Source organism: Mytilus edulis, chromosome 5 (genome assembly GCF_963676685.1).
Source record: "Mytilus edulis chromosome 5, xbMytEdul2.2, whole genome shotgun sequence".
Taxonomy (NCBI): domain Eukaryota; kingdom Metazoa; phylum Mollusca; class Bivalvia; order Mytilida; family Mytilidae; genus Mytilus; species Mytilus edulis.
In genome coordinates, this window is record NC_092348.1 from 5,082,518 (window position 1) to 5,106,294 (window position 23,777).

General features: G+C 33.3%; 4 protein-coding genes across 11 annotated transcripts in view; 2 read left to right on the forward strand and 2 right to left on the reverse strand.

The window, feature by feature from the left end:
• The first annotated feature begins 670 nt into the window (after positions 1-670).
• LOC139522668 (rhoptry surface protein CERLI2-like) lies at positions 671-3,340 on the forward strand. Its single transcript, XM_071316135.1, has 5 exons — positions 671-692; positions 1,577-1,702; positions 2,054-2,149; positions 2,382-2,477; positions 3,207-3,340. The coding sequence occupies exons 1-5, from the start codon at positions 671-673 to the stop codon at positions 3,338-3,340; spliced, it is 474 nt and encodes a 157-aa protein (XP_071172236.1).
• An 894-nt stretch (positions 3,341-4,234) lies between these two features.
• LOC139522669 (rhoptry surface protein CERLI2-like) lies at positions 4,235-5,306 on the forward strand. The gene is made up of 3 exons (XM_071316136.1): positions 4,235-4,343; positions 4,695-4,820; positions 5,023-5,306. The coding sequence occupies exons 1-3, from the start codon at positions 4,235-4,237 to the stop codon at positions 5,304-5,306; spliced, it is 519 nt and encodes a 172-aa protein (XP_071172237.1).
• Positions 5,307-10,315: 5,009 nt separating this feature from the next.
• LOC139522815 (zinc finger protein 778-like) lies at positions 10,316-12,817 on the reverse strand. The gene is made up of 2 exons (XM_071316374.1): positions 12,599-12,817; positions 10,316-11,735 (listed from the first exon to the last, which is right to left on the reverse strand). The coding sequence occupies exon 2, from the start codon at positions 11,699-11,701 to the stop codon at positions 10,412-10,414; it is 1,290 nt and encodes a 429-aa protein (XP_071172475.1). The 5' UTR covers positions 11,702-11,735; positions 12,599-12,817; the 3' UTR covers positions 10,316-10,411.
• Positions 12,818-18,656: 5,839 nt separating this feature from the next.
• LOC139525348 (chloride channel protein C-like) overlaps positions 18,657-23,777 on the reverse strand; it is a 32,218-nt gene continuing 27,097 nt past the window's right edge. For 6 of the 8 annotated variants that reach the window (XM_071320562.1, XM_071320561.1, XM_071320563.1 and 3 more), the window contains 2 exons: positions 22,150-22,245; positions 19,706-21,732 (listed from right to left, as the gene is read on the reverse strand). In XM_071320562.1, coding sequence (XP_071176663.1) covers positions 21,490-21,732; positions 22,150-22,245 — 339 coding nt within the window. In that variant the 3' untranslated portion in view covers positions 19,706-21,489. Of the gene's footprint in view, positions 21,733-22,149; positions 22,246-23,777 lie in introns of all 8 variants that reach the window. The other 2 variants (XM_071320564.1, XM_071320565.1) reach the window with 1 other exon arrangement.

The window sequence follows — 23,777 nt, forward strand, 5'->3', positions numbered from 1 at the left end:
CAAAAAAACGTCACTTTTCAGATGGTTTTTGTCAAAAATGAAAGTGGCCGCATCCGTGTTCATCCTCAAGACCTCAACCTTTATATATGTTATGTATTATCATCAAATACAATTTAGATTTCAATATTATGAATGAACACGAATGCGGCCACTTTCATATAAGACGGAAACCGTCTAAAATTTAACTAAAATGCTAAAATTTAGAAGATTTCAGAAATTTAGCATGACTTAATGATGCTACTACCCGATATATATGTGCATTGTATTGTCAAAAACAGCCCATATTTATGAAGCAGTAGCATTCTACTTTCCAGTAAATAGCTAAAAGATTACATTTTCACACTTTTGTAAAACTGCTATATTTTGGGGCCAAAAAGGGGTCTTACTGAACCTACTCCTTTACCTTCATGAGGAACACCTAAAACCAAATATTTGATAAGCCAGGGATGTTCAAGGGCGGAAACATCGAACGTATATATATATACATTGTATGTGAAAAAAAGAACCTGAAAATAATAGACAATATAAAAAAAGAGGATGTGGTATGATTGCCAATGAAACAACTCTCCACAAGAGACCAAATGTCACATGACTTAACGTATAGGTCACCGTACGGCCTTCAATAATGAGCAAAGCCCATACCACATAGTCAGCAATAAAAGGACCCGAAATGACAAGTAAAACAATTCTATGTAAGATGATGTCGTAGTAGTTAGCAAACTTGAGCAACATGTTCATTGTTATAGTAATATACACTTGTCTGTCAGATGTTATTCTAGATGATAAACATACGTTTGGCAGACAAATCTTATTCATCTGTTTTTATATTAGCGGAATTAAAATGACAGTGATATAGAAAAACATCACATGATCAGTTGTTCTTTCAGATAAAGATCGATCAGGGGTTGATAGTAACACACAACAGACACTCAGATGTGATAGAAGAAGACATTCGTCACTCAAATGAGAAGGTATAACCGACAACCGTTACCCACATGTGATTAAAAAAGTCAACCGTCACTCATATGTGATAGAAACAGACAATCGTCATTCAGATGTGATAAAAATAGACACTTGTCAGTCAAATCGGATAGAAACAGACAACCGTCAGTCGGATGTGACAAAACCAGACAACCGTTTATCAGATGTGATAAAACAGACAACTATTAGTTAAATCGAATAGAAACAGACAACCGTCACTCAGATTTAATGAAACCAGAAAACGGCTAATCAGATGTGACCAAAACAGACAACCGTTAGTCAGAAATGACAGAATGAGATAGCCTTCAGTTAGATGTGATTGAAACAGATAACAGTCAATCAGATAACATAGAAACAGATTACAGGTAGTCAGATATGACAGAAAGAGACAACCGTCAGTTAGGTGTAATAAAAACAAATAACCGTCAGTCAGATGGATAGAAACAAACAACCGTCAGTCAGATGTGACAGAAGCAGATAACTGTCAATAAGATGTTCATAAACAGAAACCCGTCAGTCAGATGTGATAGACACAGACAACCGTCAGTTAGATGTGACAGAAGCAGACAACTGTCAATAAGATGTTAATTAACAGACAACCGTAAGTCAGGTGTGATAGAACCAGATAACTGTCAGTCAGATGTGATAGAAACAGACAACCGTCAGTCTGATGTGATAGAAACAGGCACACGTCAGTCAGATGTGACAGAAACAGACACACGTCAGTCAGATGTGACAGAAGCAGACAACTGTCAATAAGATGTTTATTAACAGACAACCGTAAGTCAAGTGTGATAGAACTAGATAACTGTCAGTCAGACGGGATAGAAACAGACACACGTCAGTCAGATGTGACAGAAACAGACAACCGTCAGTTAGATGTGACAGAAGCAGACAACTGTCAATAAGATGTTTATTAACAGACAACCGTAAGTCAGGTGTGATAGAACCAGATAACTGTCAGTCAGACGGGATAGAAACAGACACACGTCAGTCAGATGTGACAGAAACAGACACGCGTCAGTCAGATGTGACAGAAGCAGACAACTGTCAATAAGATGTTTATTAACAGACAACCGTAAGTCAGGTGTGATAGAACCAGATAACTGTCAGTCAGATGTGATAGAAACAAACAACCGTCAGTCTGATGTGATAGAAACAGACACACGTTAGTCAGATGTGACAGAAACAGACACGCGTCAGTCAGATGTGACAGAAGCAGACAACTGTCAATAAGATGTTTATTAACAGACAACCGTAAGTCAAGTGTGATAGAACCAGATAACTGTCAGTCAGACGGGATAGAAACAGACACACGTCAGTCAGATGTGACAGAAACAGACAACCGTCAGTTAGATGTGACAGAAGCAGACAACTGTCAATAAGATGTTTATTAACAGACAACCGTAAGTCAGGTGTGATAGAACCAGATAACTGTCAGTCAGATGTGATAGAAACAGACAACCGTCACTCTGATGTGATAGAAACAGACACACGTCAGTCAGATGCGACAGAAGCAGACAACTGTCAATAAGATGTTTATTAACAGACAACCGTAAGTCAGGTGTGATAGAACCAGATAACTGTCAGTCAGACGGGATAGAAACAGACACACGTCAGTCTGATGTGACAGAAACAGACACGCGTCAGTCAGATGTTACAGAAGCAGACAACTGTCAATAAGATGTTTATTAACAGACAACCGTAAGTCAGGTGAGATAGAACCAGATAACTGTCAGTCAGACGGGATAGAAACAGACACACGTCAGTCAGATGTGCCAGAAACAGACAACTGTCAGTTAGATGTGACAGAAGCAGACAACTGTCAATAAGATGTTTATTAACAGACAACCGTAAGTCAGGTGTGATAGAACCAGATAACTGTCAGTCAGACGAAGTCAGGTGTGATAGAACCAGATAACTGTCAGTCAGACGAAGTCAGGTGTGATAGAACCAGATAACTGTCAGTCAGACGGGATAGAAACAGACACACGTCAGTCAGATGTGACAGAAACAGACACGCGTCAGTCAGATGTGACAGAAGCAGACAACTGTCAATAAGATGTTTATTAACAGACAACCGTAAGTCAGGTGTGATAGAACCAGATAACTGTCAGTCAGATGTGATAGAAACAAACAACCGTCAGTCTGATGTGATAGAAACAGACACACGTCAGTCAGATGTGACAGAAGCAGACAACTGTCAATAAGATGTTTATTAACAGACAACCGTAAGTCAGGTGTGATAGAACCAGATAACTGTCAGTCAGACGGGTTACAAGCAGACACACGTCAGTCAGATGTGACAGAAACAGACACCTGTCAGTCAGATGTGACAGAAGCAGACAACTGTCAATAAGATGTTTATTAACAGACAACCGTAAGTCAGGTGTGATAGAACCAGATAACTGTCAGTCAGAATGGAATAGAAACAGACACACGTCAGTCAGATGTGACAGAAACAGACAACCGTCAGTTAGATGTGACAGAAGCAGACAACTGTCAATAAGATGTTTATTAACAGACAACTGAAGTCAGGTGTAATAGAACCAGATAACTGTCAGTCAGACGGGATAGAAACAGACACACGTCAGTCAGATGTGACAGAAACAGACAACCGTCAGTCAGATGTGACAGAAGCAGACAACTGACAATAAGGTGTTTATTAACAGACAACTGAAGTCAGGTGTGATAGAACCAGATAACTGTCAGTCAGACGGGATAGAAACAGACACACGTCAGTCAGATGTGACAGAAACAGACAACCGTCAGTCAGATGTGACAGAAGCAGACAACTGTCAATAAGGTGTTTATTAACAGACAACTGAAGTCAGGTGTGATAGAACCAGATAACTGTCAGTCAGACGGGATAGAAACAGACACACGTCAGTCAGATGTGATAGAAACAGACACACGTCAGTCAGATGTGACAGAAGCAGACAACTGTCAATAAGATGTTTATTAACAGACAACCGTAAGTCAGGTGTGATAGAACCAGATAACTGTCAGTCAGATGTGATAGAAACAGACAACCGTCAGTCTGATGTGATAGAAACAGACACACGTCAGTCAGATGTGACAGAAGCAGACAACTGTCAATAAGATGTTTATTAACAGACAACCGTAAGTCAGGTGTGATAGAACCAGATAACTGTCAGTCAGAATGGAATAGAAACAGACACACGTCAGTCAGATGTGACAGAAACAGACAACCGTCAGTTAGATGTGACAGAAGCAGACAACTGTCAATAAGATGTTTATTAACAGACAACTGAAGTCAGGTGTGATAGAACCAGATAACTGTCAGTCAGACGGGATAGAAACAGACACACGTCAGTCAGATGTGACAGAAACAGACACGCGTCAGTCAGATGTGACAGAAGCAGACAACTGTCAATAAGATGTTTATTAACAGACAACCGTAAGTCAGGTGTGATAGAACCAGATAACTGTCAGTCAGAATGGAATAGAAACAGACACACGTCAGTCAGATGTGACAGAAACAGACAACCGTCAGTTAGATGTGACAGAAGCAGACAACTGTCAATAAGATGTTTATTAACAGACAACTGAAGTCAGGTGTGATAGAACCAGATAACTGTCAGTCAGACGGGATAGAAACAGACACACGTCAGTCAGATGTGACAGAAACAGACACGCGTCAGTCAGATGTGACAGAAGCACACAACTGTCAATAAGATGTTTATTAACAGACAACCGTAAGTCAGGTGTGATAGAACCAGATAACTGTCAGTCAGACGGGATAGAAACAGACACACGTCAGTCAGATGTGACAGAAACAGACACGCGTCAGTCAGATGTGACAGAAACAGACACGCGTCAGTCAGATGTGACAGAAGCAGACAACTATCAATAAGATGTTTATTAACAGACAACCGTAAGTCAGGTGTGATAGAACCAGATAACTGTCAGTCAGATGTGATAGAAACAGACAACCGTCAGTCTGATGTGATAGAAACAGACACACGTCAGTCAGATGTGACAGAAGCAGACAACTGTCAATAAGATGTTTATTAACAGACAACCGTAAGTCAGGTGTGATAGAACCAGATAACTGTCAGTCAGATGTGATAGAAACAGACAACCGTCAGTCTGATGTGATAGAAACAGACACACGTCAGTCAGATGTAACAAAAACAGACAACCGTCATTCGGATGTGATAGAAACAGACAACCGTCAGTCTGATGTGATAGAAACAGACACACGTCAGTCAGATGTGACAAAAACAGACAACCGTCATTCGGATGTGATAGAAATAGACAACCGTAAGTTACTTTATACAACAATGCCATATGAAAAATAGCAATAGCAATGAAAAACTGCAACTGATGAATTTGTAAAGTAAGAAATTTTTGCGAAAGGAGAAGGGCAAAGAACTAGTGTAACAAACTGATAGGAATATTGGTATATTGTTTTGCTTATCACTTTGATGTTTTGTATGTCATAGTTTGCCTTTTTTTTTTTATCTACGAACCATGATAAATTACTCATTTCCTTCGATTTACGGTACTTGATTGTTCTCCTTCGAACCTGAAAGTTTGATACTTGCAGTAACGATAACTATAACAATGTAAATGTTATATGAATATTGTATAACATAATGTTACTACATTAACTTGACTCGGAGATCGTATGCTTCACACTTGTATACATCAGTTTTATCACCTTGTAGACGCCAAATACAACTTGACCGTGGACAATTATAGAGCAAGAAATGGCTACTAAAAGTAACAAACCCATTCAATACATTTGTATAAATTGTATTAGGAAGCTATATCGTAAAGTGTTGAAAGACTGTTGTTATTAAACAAATGAACACTACACCTTCACTCAAGCACTTACACGTGTTACTCAAAACCCTGATAATTAACACATTACGGCAGAGAGAGGGGATAATTTAAATTTTGGCAAAGATAAGACGTATTTCAATATTTCCACTTATGCTAAGGGAACATAAAATGGCTAAGCGGACTTAATACAATGGTTTCAATAACAATAATATGCACAAAATGTTTGCTTTAATCCGTTTTCTGTCCTATGCGAAAGTATCTCTTATTGTTTAATAGTGTAATTGAAGAGGAATCGTGGTTAGTAATTACAAGATTATATAAGTACGGGTTGCTGTTGGTATGGTTTAAATCTGATAATGTGTAAAACAGTAATATGTCGGCTGCCCAGATGTCCCTTTTACTCCTAATAGTTTAAGTTTTCTCGTCACTGGTGGTCGCATTATCTGGATGTTATTCGTTTATAAATATGGATATTGATATCAAATCTTTGGGGTTTTTTTCAAATATTTTTCATGACATTCATTCAGAGGCGGATTTAGGGGGGGGGAGGGGGGGCCTTGCCCCCCTCTTTTCAGAAGTTTTTTTGTTGGTTATATAGGGAATCACTGAAGCGTGACGGAATCGCCACCCCCCCCCCCCCCCCTTAGGCAGTCAGTGGGCCCCCTCTTATGAAAATTTCTAGATCCGCCACTGTCATTCACATTTTGACCATGCCATATTAACTTTCTACTATAATGATTTTTTTCGCATAGGTTTATTAAAGAAGCGAGGCTAAAGAACCAACAGGATAAAACTAAAAAGTCAAAATCGAACAAACACTGCAATGCCAAAAAAAAAAAAAAAAAAAGTAACACAGAACAGTTTACAAAACACAAGAACAGCTTGTAAATCATAACATAGAGAGAGAACTAAGGACTGTATAACATAAACCAACCAAATACCTAGGGATCTCATGTGCCTCGCGGACGGGTAAGCAGAGATTATTCTACACACGCCACACGTAAGTACAAACTAGGTGACAAGTATAATTTAGTAGGTCCCATTTCAGGAAAAAGAATGGGGTTGGGATTACGCCAATGGAAATAAGCTGTCATCATCTCAGTGTGTTCACAAACATTTCATACCGGTCAACCAACCTGTGATGGTGCCCCGTAAATATTTTGAAAGGATGACTTTAACCTCATCATATGGACCTTTAGGTAAGTTACAAACCTCTAGCAGATAAGCATGGCATGAAATGTATACTCAATATATGCAGGCACTTCTGAAATGTTGCTACATATAAAATTGGAAAGTTCACAATTGGCAGCTGAAACCATTTCTTTTTGTAGTAATGTTTTGTTATTTACCCACAATCATTATCAATTCATAGATGAAAGTTAAAATAATAGACAGACTGTACGTTTTCTGTTGTATTCTTCATTTAAAGTTCGATGGGTTAGGTATACGTTCAACATAGCAACTCAACTTTGAATTATTCATTGAAAGGATATCATCTATATATATAGTGGAACGTGAAGTTACAAGATACTGATAGATTATTGTCCTTCATAAGAAGGTCCTGTATGAAGTCCGACTCATCTGAGTATACAGGAACAAGTCGGCAAAAAGAGAAGCACAGTTGGTTCATGGGAAAGCCGATTGGTTTTTTTAAAACACCCTCCCAACGTACAAACGTATTGTCAACTAGAAAACAAGAATCCTTTTTGTTTGAAACTGAGTGTTGTTTTTTGTTTTGTTATTTTATAAATACTTATTCTGTTATGAGCAGTTTATGTAATGTGATTCACACACGAACAATGTTGTTTTGTGCTTCATATGCGGGGACAACAACATATACGACATGTCTGTAGGATATGTATTTAGACATTTTTTTTAATCGATGTAGCATGTGAATAAACAGACCCATTTTGAGGTGTTTTTTTTTGTTTTTTTTTTAATTTGTATCAATGACCTCACACACTTAACCAATTCGGAATTATCTACGTCTTGTTTTCGCGTATTACAAAGGTCCCAGTTTTTTTGTTTAATGTACAAACAGCATTTTTTTCTACCAAAACGAAAATTCTGTTGATTTTATTTGATTTTTGGTGTTTTAACGCCACTTTTAGGCTATTTCGTGGCGGCCAGTTTTTATTGATGGAGGAAGCCGAGTGCCCGGAGAAAACCACCGACTTCCGATAGGAAAACTGACAATCCTAGTCAATAAAGATTGTAGTCGAGTGCACCCGCATGAGCGGGGTTCGAACTCACAACCTCCGTGTTGACTGGCTAGTGATTACAGTAGTAACTACGTAGACCACTCGGCCACTGAGGCCCCTAAAATTATGTTGAACTAAAAGCTGTACATGTTGTCATTCAGAACGGGACGTATTATGGTATATAAACCATTGTCCGTCTGACCGTCCGTCATCAACAAAAACGCTCCCTTTCGATTTTATAAATTTCACATTTAACATTTCCGAGTATTTTTTTTTCTTTTTTTTTCTATTCATTAAAAAGGAGAATTTTCGATTTTTCCGACAAACACTAAAAATGCTTTCAGCAGTTTTCATGGAACTTTGGTGATCATTTTTATCTATTGGCGTAAGCTCCCTTTCAGTTTTTATAAATTTTAGATTTTACGTTTTCGAATTATGTAATTTCATTCATAAAAAAGGGGTGATTTTCAAGTTTTTGGCCGTTATCATGAAACTTTGGTGACTGCACATGGTTTATATTTAAGCCGATAACCTCCCTTTAGTTTTTCATGAACTTCTTATATGACATTGTTTATTCTTTGAAAAAGCGACGGGCGTATAATGCCTTCATGACGCAGATGTTTATTTTACAGCCGCTAATTTTACTTGAGATATATATATAGGACCGCATGGAAGATCTACTGAATAGTTTACCGTCTTCCCCAGAGGAGAATACAGAGGAAGGATGCTTCATATATAGTTTATATATAGACTTTATACATGACGGACTACAAACGTTGCCAAGTTTTTGGGTTCAGCCCTCCCCTTTTTCAATAATCATGTATCCCGGCGCAACTGTTCCAAATGTATAAACCTACGTACAGTCTATTTGTTCAAAACTACAAATATTTTTGTTCTCTTAATATCCTAAAGACGCTCGTTATTTAAGATTGTGATAAAGTAATGAGCAAAATTAATGAGGGTCAGGAAATGAGTCTTCATTTCTGAATTCTTTAATTTTTATGCCATATTTCTCTTTATTCCTTATGTATTTTTGTCCATTTTTTCTTTATATTTAAACAGCGTAACAGAATTGTATGAAACTTTGTCAAACCGCTCAGTACAGTACACATTTGTTCCTTTTCAATTTAAACTTGTATTTTTATTTTAACTCATCATAATCGACATTTAAACTTATATATTTTGTACTGAAGAACTTCAAATTTGCTGAGACGTCAAAACTGTGAGCAGAGAGTCCTCAATGTGTGCATCAAAGTCTGTTTAAAAATCTTATAAATCTGTAATGGTTTACTGTCTTTAATTTCTGGCAATGAGTTATCACGAATTCTTTTTTCCCAAGGTTATTGCTGTGACCGAAAAAAAAATGTCCGATGTATTTTTTTTTCTTCAACTTTTCGTTTATTTTGATATCGACTTAGTAATTTAATAACCATTTTCAATATTTTCATAAATCTTGCAATATTATATTAAAAGACTATGCTTTGTTTTCAGGATTTTTTAAACCAGAGTATATAAACTGTAAAAAATAGATAAAACACACATTTTTGGTTAATTTATTCATTTTACGAATTCTAACATTGGTCGGTTATTACTCGCTGTTCTAGGTTATGGAACTCGTAAGTATGCATATTTCAATCGTCAAATATTTTGAAATTTGGAAAATATAATTGCGTTACATGAACAAATTGTCCAGTTTTTATAAATATGCCGTGCTTCATAAACATCTTGAACCAACTCCTCGAAAGACAATCTTCAAAATACTTAATCAGTATAGAACCTCTAAACCGACACCCCACAACATTTTAAAAGTAAAAGCACATTTCAATGGGGATATAAGCCAGTCATACATATTACTTTAATATGTGTATTAATTTAATTCTGTCGCATTGTCAATTTTATGCATAAATTTCGAAAAGAAAAAACTTCATGATTAAAACAGAAATTAATATATTTGGATGCTGTCTAATTGGCGTTTACCCCTTTATGGCTTCCTATAATATTCTGTCCCTGTCACTGTACCAAACTTACAACTTTTAGCTTTACCAATTAAAACCTTTAATGTGAATGCATGCACAATATAATGCTTTTTGTTTTGCTTTTGAAATTATATCAAGGGCAGTGTTTCCATGTGGAATTTGTTCCAGAAGAAGCACTATAGTATACATTGTACTATAAGCACATATATATACAATATATACGCATGTAAAATTGTAATACTTATTCTTGTAATTTTTTATCAATAAATACTGTTTTAAACTAATATATATATATATATGCATTCTGTACCACTGAAATTCTTCGTCAGAAACTAAACAAAATTATTTGTAGCACTCAATTTTAATTACATAATATTTTCATTACAAAAATTTCATCTATAATATATGAATCAATTAAAACATTTGATAATTAAAAATAATTTATCTATAACAATGATTTTCTTTGTGTTTAACAAGTAAGGACATTCTAGAAAATGTTTTATTACAACTTTTGCATCCGTATTTTTTAATTTCAGAATGAGTTTGTAGATGCGCTCTGAGGTTTGAACGGTCAGCAAATGCTCGACTACAGTGGTCACACCTGAATGGTTTTTCGCCTGTATGAGTACGAATGTGTCCTTGTAAAAGCCATGGTCGCGAAAACGCTTTTCCGCAAATTTTGCATTTACAAGGTAAAGTATGAGTCCTTATGTGCATCTTCAGAGCACCCAACGAACCGTAACTTTTGCCACAAAATTTGCAACTAAATTCCTTCTTCACCTGATTAACACAATGAAACTGTTTATGTTTCGATAGTCCGCCATATGTTGAATAGCTCTTTTTACAAGAATCGCATTGGTACCTTGGTGGGGTATGTGTCACATGATTTCCTGTATTTTCAGAACTTAGAATGCATGCCGGGTTGAAAGAACTATCGCTTCCAATCTTCTTGTCCAGCCAAGAAAACATGTTTATATTTCTTGTCACGTCAAAGTTTGAGAAAAGTCCACAGCTTTGTTGGAACGGATATCCTACTTGAGGTACAGTTGTCTGTGTTATTGTGTTCTGAATGTTTGGGTACTGTAAAGTATATCCAGGAATTCCGAACAAATTCCCGGATGTTACCGGAACTGGAACGTTTCCTGCAGTAAATGGAATCATTGCACTTGGAGGCGTATGCATATGTGCAGCTGCATAGTTGTTCATCATTGCAAAACCTTTTTGTACGCAATATGAATAGTTATCATTTGTGAATCCATTTGATACGTTATGAACGGTCTTTGAAAATGGCTGAAATGCACTACTTGTATCCTCGGGAATAGCTGGTTCATCGTTACACTGTTTTGTAAACGGGGTTGCAAAGCTATTTTGCATTGGGTTTTTGTTACCCTGTTCGCTTTTCTTGTGTTTAACAGGTGAAAAATTGTTGCGAGAAGATGGTACTGTTGGATAAGAAGGTGAAACAACCGAGTGGGCAGACGACACAGCCGTCTGTGGAGACGATACAACTGACTCGGTAGACGACACAACTGTCTGGGCAGACGACACATTTAATGTAGAAGACACTGTTGAGTTATGTTCGGACGAATTCAATGACTGAACAGATGAAATCACAGAATGTTCTGTTGGTGTTTTTCTACGATTTGAGTTGCTTAACAAGTCAAGAATCTGACCAATAGGATCCCGTTTTCTTCTTTCGGCTCTGCTACTTGCATTTTCTTCTTCTGGCATCGCACCTTTAGTTTATCAATTACTGCTACACTTTCTATAAGAAATATGTTATAAATTATATAAACAATTGTTAATTTCAAATATTTTATCTTAAAAAAACAAACAAATAATAAAGAAAAACATCACAACAACAGCAGAAAATAACAACACAATGACAGAAAAAAAACCAACTCGACAAACAGAACAAACAATAACGGTTTGTCACTTTCTCCTTTTTTCATGAGCATGTGCACATTTGTGTCTCGTAACGCATAACTCAAAAGATCTCAAAATCTGGTGTAGTTCGATATGATTTGAATACTAATTGAAAATTGCCATTTTAGCAAAACGAGCGTTTGATTCCGTATAGAAATCTACGGGACAAAATATATTCTTGAAATCAGATAGAAATATAAATAATAATAATAAAAGTAATAATGAAAATGATAATATTATTACTAATTAAAATGATGATAAATATTGTTTTTTTTCCTTTTTTTTACTTTTAATAAATTTTCGTCCAACCAACCAAAGTGTTCGTTAAAATCTATCACAAGTGCACAATGACTCAGGAATTTGAATTATAATAATTATTCCAGGAATATAACCGTTATTCTGTGTTACATAAAAAAGAAAAGAAAATGCTATTTTCTTATTGTTTTAATTGCATATAGATCAAGTTTACAATTTGTGTACGTAATTATTTTCTTTTGGGAACATATATTATGGAAATAAGAATTCATTTAAAAAGTTAATTAAACGTAATGAAAGAATTGCCGCAGTACTGTCTAAATAGTCTGTACTAATGTAAAGTCAAATTCTGTGTTATAGAATACTAAATAAATATTATATAAAAAATTAAATAAGTAAAAATAAAAGTATATATTAATTTACTTTAGTATATTAAAATTGACTCACCAATATTATTTTCTGTGTTCTGTTGACTAATTCCTTTTAAAAACTATTAATTTTTTTGTTGATGTTGTCAAATGATTTTTTTTTCTCTCGATACGATGTTTATTTGACGGAATGTAAAATAAAAAGTGACAGTCCCAAATTTTTTCTCTTATAATATAAGTAATAACTCTGTTGGAAAGAAAGTGTTTCTGATGAGAACCATTACGTTGTCCTTTAATCAACCAATGAGAACGCGTGGTTTACCGAAGCTCTTTACATCTAATCAATTTCACGCTACGGCACCTCCTACTGTTTAAAGACAAGCATAAGTAATGTAAAGAAAACGAAGTGTGGCAAACTAGCTAAAAATTTCTTCCCACTGGAATCCTTGCCATTTCAGTTAATTTCTTCTCAAAATAGATAAGTGTCGGTGCCATTTTTGACACAAATTAAAAAGAAAAATTAGTTATTCACCTGTTTTGAATCTCTTTTCTTGTAACTATATTATTTTCTGCAAATAATAATGATATTTTCTCGAAGTACTTCGGATGTAATTGTAATACAATTGAATGTTATGAAGAATATAAGTTTTACTTTCTCATAAAATGGTTTGATTTTAGAATTCTACGTATTTTCGTGGTTCATTATTTCTCCCGACCCCTAATTACCTTACCTTATTCTTTTGGTAATTCATTTTTTTCAAAAGTACTATCACGGACATAATTATTATTTTCCTTCAACCGTAACCGAAATTGAATTAAATGAAGTTCCTGAAACAAACTTCGGCCGCCTTTATTCTTACATCGCCGTCATTTGGATAGGTGGATAGTTGTCTTATTTGCATGGGAATCATACCAAATCTCTGTATCTTAATATTATATAAATGTACTGTTTGCAACTCTTTTTTTTACAAAAAAAAAACAACCTTTATGACTAAATATTGATGGTTTTTAATCTCAGATACGGTAATGCATCCTGCAATTCAACCATGTAACCTTAAAACGCCTTGAATTTATGTTGTCCCTTTTGCAAAAAAATAACGACAATGTTGAACTCAGTCCTGAATCCATGCACTAGAAAGTTAAAATTTCATATCTTCTCTCAATTATAAAATGGTTAAGTAGGGCTATAAATCTGTCATTTCATACTGATAAGGTGACTGATAATATTACTTAACTAACTGATGTTTGAAACACAAAATTGTAAAACTTTAAAAGTTTTAGGAAAATGCACAGGCACATTTTGGGGGTGACCCTCCCCCCTTTTTTTAATTTAGAAATATCCTTTCTTGATTGGTATTGTGTATTTCATTTTTGTCCCTTCTTGCAACAATTGTCATCTATAAATTGAGAGATCAACCATGTAGTGTCTGTGAACTAACATAATATAATTGATGTGACAGTTTAATTTGAAAATATGGTGTTTTCTAAGTGGTGCAGGAGATAAGTTCACTTTTTATTCAACATCATTTTGATGCAAATTCTTCGGCTTAGATCATACACTGAACTATTTACCATTCGCAGTGTACCTCCACAATAATACTAAAACAAGTAAAAATAAATATGCAATTGTGTCTTTCTCTCGTCCAAGTTTTACGGAATCGTACTTTAGTATGCACATATGAAACCTTTCTCAGTTTGAATAAACTGATGACTTGTCCTTGATTCAAATTTGCTTGCTGTTAAACATATATTTTTTTCTCCCCATGTTGCAAGTGTATCAACACATTTTTAAATTCAAACCACCTTTTGATATTAATTTGAAATACACAAAATATAAGTTGACTGCATCAGATAAGAAATCATTTTATTTAAAAGGAAGTGGCCACTTTATAAAAATAATTAAAGTTTTATGATCACATATTTTAATACGAGATATTATCTTAGAAAATCTCGTGCTTTAAAGTTCGGAAAAACATATTTCTCACGCTTCCAGAAAAAAAATTCTGAATTGATCTCGAGTGTTCTGTTTATTTTCAACAATAATGATACAAAAATGTAAACGTATTCGTTTTTTTTTCTTTTTCAAACTTGAAATTTTAGCTTTCTTAATTCTATAAGCAAGTTTTTCTCAAACTTGTCCCCCGAACAATACCAATTTCGACAATTTCAATTAATATCGCCTCCCCATCCTACTGGCAAACAAAAACTTAAAGTCGAATCGAATGCCCGTATCGCTTAATGAAAATAAGATCTACGAGTCATGAAGAGAGAAAACATTATATCTGCAACCATTTTGAAAAGATTATATAAGTCCCACATATTTTTTGGGTTAAATCGTCCGGTTATGAATAGATTTAGGCAAAACAAATTAGAATGAATAAAATAAAATATAAATTAAAGTTGCTCGCCCATTTTAGTTTTCTTTTTCTTCTAAACATAAATTGGCTTGTTCCGATCCATGCACTCCAGTCTTCGACAATATCTTGTCCTGAATATGCAAGAAATATTTGCCACAGCACGAAAAATAAATAACCATCAATTAATCAAACCATTTAATTTTTACAATTCAATTATGTGTATAAACTTCTAAACTCTTATTGCATGGATGCATTCCTGTTTAATATTTGAATTCTGCAATTTTACTTGTCTCTTAAACTTATTTTTTATACATGAAATTACAACATTTAATTAATTTGCTTCTTATTTTAACAGCAGGTTCTTGCCATTTGGTTGCAATCGAAAATCATTTGAAGTAATATAAATTTTGAAGTTTTAACCACAGACTGGATGATGTGAATTCTGAAGTACCTGCAATGAATTTCAAGAAAGATGTGAAATGATAAATAACGGTTTATTCGAGTGAATAAGAGAAATTTATGAGAAGGAAAATATTTATTTCTGTCAACACTTGGTTGTAACACTTTATGTTTACATGGTAAGCGGTATAATGAACTTGGTTAAACACTTGTTTTCCTTAAATACATCGATTTATAAAAACAGGTATTTACGAACTTCTTAAGTATTTACTTTTCAACTGTAACATTACTTTAACTAAAGTGTAACCAAACAACTTGAAAATACGAAATAAGATTTCCGTAATTGTTTTCCTAATTTCAGATTTAGACACTTGTATCCTAATCCATCAGATTAACGCTAGGTGTTTGATCTTTTGTTCGATTTTAAAAACTTTGTTTTAGTTAAAGGTATTGCATTTGAATGGTCAAAATCAATAAACTTTTAAGAATTTGAAAATATTTCGTTTTAGACAATAACTGAGGACTATTAAGAAAGTTTAAGAACATTTTTGTCATTTAATTCAATGAAAATATTTGAAAATTTAAAATATGAAATTATAATCAGCTGAATCAACGGGCTAGTCTTTGTCGGCACAAAAATGAACTTAGCACTAGTTTAATATCGAAACATATGTGGAAAAAATAAGAAATAGCATGCACCTGTAATAAGCATTCTCAATAATTAATTATCAGATTTGATGAAAAAGGGGGGGGGGGAGGCAAAGGTAAAGGGAGAAAACGTCCAATTACAAAACAAATTATTTAACTTGTTTTTTTCTATATCTTTAAAAAAATAATAATAGGCATATCGTGAAAAGTAAATAAAAAAGATTTTTTTCTAACGGGTGCTTCAGTTTGTCGCTATCAATCATCACTGCAGGAGAACAATGGGACAGAAGAATTCCACTTTGATCTATTTAATCTCTTTATGCTGAAACTGATGCAGAAATTCAATTCTGTTTTCTCTTTCCCGAAAATTTAAATATTTACTCTATCCTGATAATTAGCCTGTATTTATGATAAATGTTCTCAAGTGGCTTCCCTGCGGGACTGCTCATCAAAGTCTATGATAACAGATAATCTACGGCGTATCTATATCTACCATTGAAACATGTACATGATACCCACTATCATACCGTTAGATTTTTGCATATTAAAGATGTAACCACTATACATTGTTATATACAAATAATAACACCAGGTGACTGTGCACGTGCCCAACCTGCAGAGGAATAATGAGGTGTATTACAGGGGACCAGACCACTGTTGCAAGATTCTCCAAAACTATTGCACAACATTGCACTAATCATATACTTGAAACGAATGGAAATTATTTTCAATAACTTGACCATTAGGGTACTGTTGTCTCTCAATCTATTAACTATTATTGCATATATAAATAAGAAGATGTGTTAATATGATTGCAGTTCGTTTAAATTCATATCCAACTGCAATCTGTTTCATCAGAGACATATAATACATATGGATATTTCTGGTTTCATATAATTAAACTGCAGCATTATTAACAGGGCAAAAAGCAGACCAGCGTTCTCAGTATTTAAAAAAAAAAACTTATTTTGGTATTATATATTTGTTCTTTGGTCTAATGAGGAATTTTCACAAACTAATCAAATGTCAAGCTGTAATATTTCGAAATTGTTTATGAAATAAATGCAAATTTATATCCGAGTTGTTTCAGACATATAATCCATACACATATATTCACACTGCAAAAAATAAATAAAAATGAGTTACTTGAATTACTTGCATTTTATTCAATTTGGATTTAACTTAAGGTAACATATCTTAGTTCGCTTAACGTCCAGTGGCAACTATTTCATACATTTCCATGACAAAAAACTATAACAATACATTCAATAGGCAGGTTTTGTAAAATGGGTCGACTTCAACTGAAAAAGAGTATATGTTGGACACTTTTGGACAAATGGTTGTTACATGTGTTCTTTATCAGCATGCCTGCATATTTATACATCCAACACAACTAAACTGCATGTTTCACAGGTAATCAAATGAAAGCATATCTGGTACAAAAAAAATCTCATTCATGGTAAACAAAATTCCTCATTATAGAAACCTTTCTCATGAGTTCAGAGATAATAAATTAGATAAAAAATACATTCTGTTGAATAGAATTGGTAAAATTATAATTTTGAATTAATCTTTATTGCTATTTCTGCCTTTTTTCAGAGTTATCTCCCATATCAATGCAAATCTCCATTGGAATTTTAAAATCATTATTTTTTTAGTTTTCCTCCAGTTACATTTTATGGGACTTTTTTCTGTGTATATTTGGGGTATAATGCTAAAGATTAAAACTTAAAAATCTTCTGTTGCAATTACTTCAAGGTTAGGGTCAAATTAATGCTAGATTGACTGGACTAAAAGCAGCACCTGGTGAATCTTGTCCAGTATTTTTGAAAGGTAACACTCATATACCACTTTAACATGTATAGTGTGGCAAATATTACTTTCCAATATAGGACAAGAACAAACGCCACTGTAGGGAAAGTTTATTTGTCTGATATATGTCTTTGTGGTGAATTCAAAATTGAATTTGTAAAATGAAATTAAAAACGAAGTGAAATTCATGTTTTTGTAGTTCTTGTTTTATTATCAAAGTATAGGCAAAGGTAGCTTGGATTCCAAAAACGTAGAATACAGTTGGTCTTAATTTTCAATGAAATAAGCAAAAATTAAGGAATAAATGAAATTCATTTTTTAACTTTCCAATTAGATAAAGTAAACCATGTGACTATAATTTTATCAATTTGGCTTTTTTTACGTAAACATTATATTCTTTGGTAGATTCCCAAAAATGTTAACTTTCGTCTTATAAGGGGAGATAACTTATATTATTTAATTTTATATATTAATGTACAGTATATTTCATAGTATGAATTATTTTTGTATTTTATACACCTATACAACACTAAAAACAATACAACTAATAAGGTGTCAGTTGAAACTTTTAGACATGTTGATTTATTGTGGATGAACTGTTGATTTTGTATGATCATTTTTGCCTAATGATGATAATATTCAAGAGTTGGATTATGTCTTACTTTCAAGGTTCCATGAACACTTATTTTTTTAGGTATGGTGGCCATATGGTTTGATGTAGGGATAAAACCACTGCATGCTAAGTACCCTTTTGATCATTCAGTCCAAGTTCATTTGTTATTGTTTCAGTGGTTTCAGCAGAGAAAATTTTGGCAAAAGTTTTTGATGGTGGAGGTCACATGAGTGACATGATGTCCAAAGGCCAATTCACCTATTTAGCCAGAAGAGCTAATTATCGTTTTTCAGATAAAACTAGAAGAAAAAAATCATTCTTTTTTTATTGAAAATCATACAAAAATAAATTATATAAACAATAGAATTTAACACCATGATTCTTCAAACATAACAACTCAACAATTTGATTTCTCTTTGATTTATAAAATCATATCTCTATAAAGATAAAAAAAATAACTTAATTTCACACAGCAAACCCTTTTAACAACGAACAATATGGGGGTGTTTAAATAACTTGTGACTAACTAGAATAATTCAATCCCAGTCTATGTGTCCAATTTTCTCCCACGGGAGCCACACAAATGTAGACATCATATATCAGTGGAATATAAATATAAAGGGGACGATAAATGGCTGACCTGTGTTAAGAGAGAGACATATCTCTTGCACATAAAAGACACCCATGTAGATTTTGAAAAAAGAGCTGGCTAATGCCCCTACAAGGCAGCACTCACACCCACAAAGTAGAAAAGGATTACTATAAGTTGTAATAACTTGTTTCCGAATCCACTATAAATAAATATGATTAAATTAAATCAACAGCTGATGTAATCTTGTATGATGGAATGTACTTTAATTAAATTTTGTCCTCTGAGGGAAAATAACTGAAAAAACAACCTCTAACAATACTGAGATTGGTGATCTTATAACCAACAGTTTTGAAATGATCCATATGACTTGTACAGAGGTGTATTACATCTTATGGCTTTCTGGTAACCTGTGCCGGTTGACCTTAGAATATGTTCTGCTTAACTATTGACGTCATACAACAACAACTTTTCCATTGTGGCGTCAGATATTTATTATTATGACAATAAAATTTCACAGGAACCTATGTGATGTCCAGTAATGGCGGAAAAATAACGATAAGGTGTATACATGTTCCACCAAATCACAGTACGTCACATTCAGTTTCATACGAAAAAGGTTTGAAAAAATATTCACTTGATTTTGACAGTAGTAGGAAATAAACCCTGAATTTCATTGCAGAAAAAAAATTCTGAGTCATAAACACATATCTTGTAAATTTGATCTAAAGGATGAACTTTCATTATCAAAGAGAAAAGAAAACATTTTTAAAACAACAATTCACAATCTGGGTTGGTCTTTGGAATTATAAAATTTAACCTCTGTAAAAATAAAACAATTTACATAAAATAGCTATTATCTTTCTCAGTAACATCAATTTTAAACTACACTTCATAAAGATACGAGATCATGTTAAAATTGTCATGATTAACAATCTGCAACACAGTAACACTATACAATCTATTCTAATGTTACACTTTGGCAAGTCATTCAATACATTTGGCACATGGGAATTACTCCATTTTTAAAATAAGATAAGTTAGACATTAAGTTCATTTGGGACTATATTTCTATATTCAAAAAAGTCCATAACTTGTATAGCTTTCTGTAACCCTACATAAATTAAATACTACAATATATATATATCAATTCACATTATTTTAATATAAATATGGATACCTAAAGTGAAAGTTTGAATGAATTATTTCATCATATTTCCATGCATTTCTAAGTTAATAAATTCTGAAATCAAGATTTCAGCACAATTTTATCATTAAATTATGAGTGTTAGCACACACCATTATGTATTTCAGTTCGGGTACACAATTATTTCGTAGTGCATTTCTTTTAGTCAATAAATGAAAATAAAAAAAAATCCCAACTGAGCTTTCTCAATAATTTTTTTACAGTGTGTTGTAATATTTTTGGGACAAATTATATCAAAATTATAGAAAACTTCATTGGCTCTAACTCAAAATATGGACAATTCTATGTTAAAGGGGTTTTGAAATCTTTTTACAGCTTCCTTAATTTTTAACCTTTTTCTGCTGGACCAAATCACTACTGTACTTTAATATTCATGACCCAAATTGTTTTACAGTGTAATTTCTCCCCCCTACTTGTTATTTGAGGCATAAAACATGAAGAAATGCATTTGGAAAGGGTACTAAAAAAATTGGAAAGCAACACACTGTCCCCACTTGGTACTATATTCGTGGACATCGAAAATCAAAGGACGATAACTGTGTACTCAGACCATTCTTAAATGCTTTAGAAGAACTAAGAATATTCTGATTTGCAGATTTACAGTTACAATTAATTAACTATAAAGTATGAAAAACATATATCTTTTGTCGGTTATATATAAACCTCGTAAACTATGCACAGTAATATGAAAATATACACTCAGTAGCTATTAGTGCAACATAATATTACAAAGGCATGGTCAGAAAATGAGCTTATTTTTACCAAAACTTTGAGACATTTTTTTTGATGACGAAGATGTTTAAAAAAAATAGATAAATGAACTATAAAATATGTAATATAATTAATATAATCAATACATGTACCAAGAAATATTCAAAATAATTAATATAATTAATATTTTCACTTTCAAAACAAACTAAATGCAAAAATTACAAACTGGCAAATTAATAATGTACAAATTGTCACATGTTAGTAAAAATATCACAGCAACAGCAAATCAATAAATCCACCCTCCAAAAAACATCAGACCAAACAAATCTATGAAAATTTTTGCCAGTGATACAGGATTCACAATGAAAAATACATTCATTAATTTCTAAATTTACAGTAGTGACACTGTTTTCTGATAAACAATCAAGTCACTTAAAGTACCAGGTCAATATCATACTCAATATACAAACTAAAAGAAAACTTAACTTTAGGCATGAATGCAAGACAAATTGAGGTTAAAAAAAAAACTTAAAACCACATCACAGAGTATTTGGCAAGGTACTGAGCATTATTTGTACAATGAATTTTCCAACTATTTCATTGTCGTAAATATCTTTCCAGCTGACTCGACTGATTAAACCGCTCCATTGTCATTAATTTCCATCATTTCTAACCTACTTGGCTGAGATATAATTTTAGATAACTTTTCGACAATGTTATGTCCCATCAGGTCCTTCCTAGTTATAATACCTGTTACTTGATTGGATGTATCAATTACAGTAAGATGTCGCAGGCCTAAAGTTCGGAAAATGATGTATGTTCTTTGTACAGAGAACTTTTCTGGAACAGCTAAGCCAGAGTCATTCATGTACTTGGACTAAAATAAAGAATGATTTTCTGTTAAAACCATACTTTGATCTCTCAATTTTGGAGAAAAAATTTGCATGGAGGCTATATTTCACCTAGTCAATACAAACACAAATATGTAACAAAAAAATACCTTCATGTGCTACTTTTATAGATTGATGGGGTTGAATTTTTTTACATTGACTCCAAATTTCAGTTTCTTTGAAATTTTTATCTTTGAAGAATATACCTACCTTCTTTTGCTTCAGAAGATGTATATTTTTTGCAATGAGATATTTGTGTAATAATTCTTTTGAAATAATTCATTTCACTGGTTTGATGATTCATACTGACTTTTTTCCTTTAATCAATCTCTTTAGATGAAAATAAAAAAAAATAATAATAAAAGAATAATTTCTGATATCTACAGTAATTATAAAGTACTTACTAAATCAATATACTTCTCTTTATATGACTCTTCCTCTGAGTATCTATGTAAAGCTTCACTTACTACCAGTGGATTAGCTAACTTGGTAATATTCATCTACAATGTAATTTAAAACAATAAACTATAGTACCAAGGTCAACTTAATTTACCATATACAAGACTCAGAGATTGTACATTATTTTAACAGTATCAATCTGATTTTATTGTAAATACTGTATATAGCCTTAGGGGACTAGATATGTAATGTCACCATGCGTAGTCCCACAGAGTTTAAACGTTTCATTCAAGGAATCCAACTCTTATATGGAAGAAGAAGAGGATATCTCTGTACCAAGGTCAACTAGACTTACAATATCTCTGTACCAAGGTCAACTTCATATACAATATCTCTGTACCAAGGTCAACTTCATATACAATATCTCTGTACCAAGGTCAACTTCATATACAATATCTCTGTACCAAGGTCAACTAGATTTACAATATTTTTTTACAAAGGTCAGCTAGATTTACAAACCTCTGTACCAAGGTCAGCTAGATTAAACCAGATGCTCAGCAGGGCGCAGCTTTATATGTCCGCAGAGGTCGAACCCTGAACAGTTGGGGCAAGTATGGACACAAAATTCAAGCTGAATTCAGCTCTAAATTTGGATTGTGATTAAATAGTTGACACAGCATAGGTTTCTGACACAGAATGAATGTGGTCTAAGAACTTAAACTTAAAAACTTAAATTTTAAATTGGTCATTTACCTATTTTGGTCCAATATCAAAAATCTAAATACATGGTTAAATTCAGCATATCATAGAATCCCAAGAATTCAATTTTTGATGAAAACAAATAATGTTCAATTTTAGACCCTTTAGACCTCAATGTGGACCAATTTGATAACGGGTCCAAATATTAAAAATCTAAATACATGGTTAGATTCAGCATATTGAAGAACCCCATATATTCAATTTTGTTGAAATCAAACAAAATTTAATTTTGGACCCTGATTTGGACCAACTTGAAAAATGGGCCGATAATCAAAAATCTTAGTACATGTTTAGATTCAGCATATCAAAGAACCCAATGAATTCAATGTTTGTAAAAATTTAAGTTTAATTTTGGACCTATAGGACCTTAATGAAGACCAATTTGAAAACAGGACCAAAAATTAGGAATCTAAATACACGATTAGATTTGGCATATCAAAGAACCCCAATAATTAATTTTTGATAAAATCAAACAAAGTTTAATTTTTGGACCCTTTTGGCCCCTAATTCCTAAACTGTTGGGAACAAAACTCCTAAAAATTAATTTCAACCTTCCTTTTGTGGTCATAAAACTTGTCTTAAAATTTCATAGATTTCAATTTACTTTGATTAAAGTTATTGTGCAAAAACCAAGAAAAATGCTTATTTGGGACCTTTTTTGGCCCCTTATTCCTTAACTGTTGGGACCAAAACTCCCAAAATCAATCCCAACCTTCCTTTTGTGGTAATAAACCTTTTTTATTTTTCAAAGATTTCTGTTTACTTCTACTAAAGTTAGTGTGCGAAAACCAAGAAAAATGCTTATTTGGGCCCCTTTTGACCCCAAACTGTTGGGGCCAAAAGTCTTCAAGGACGACCATGACGCCAATGTCAT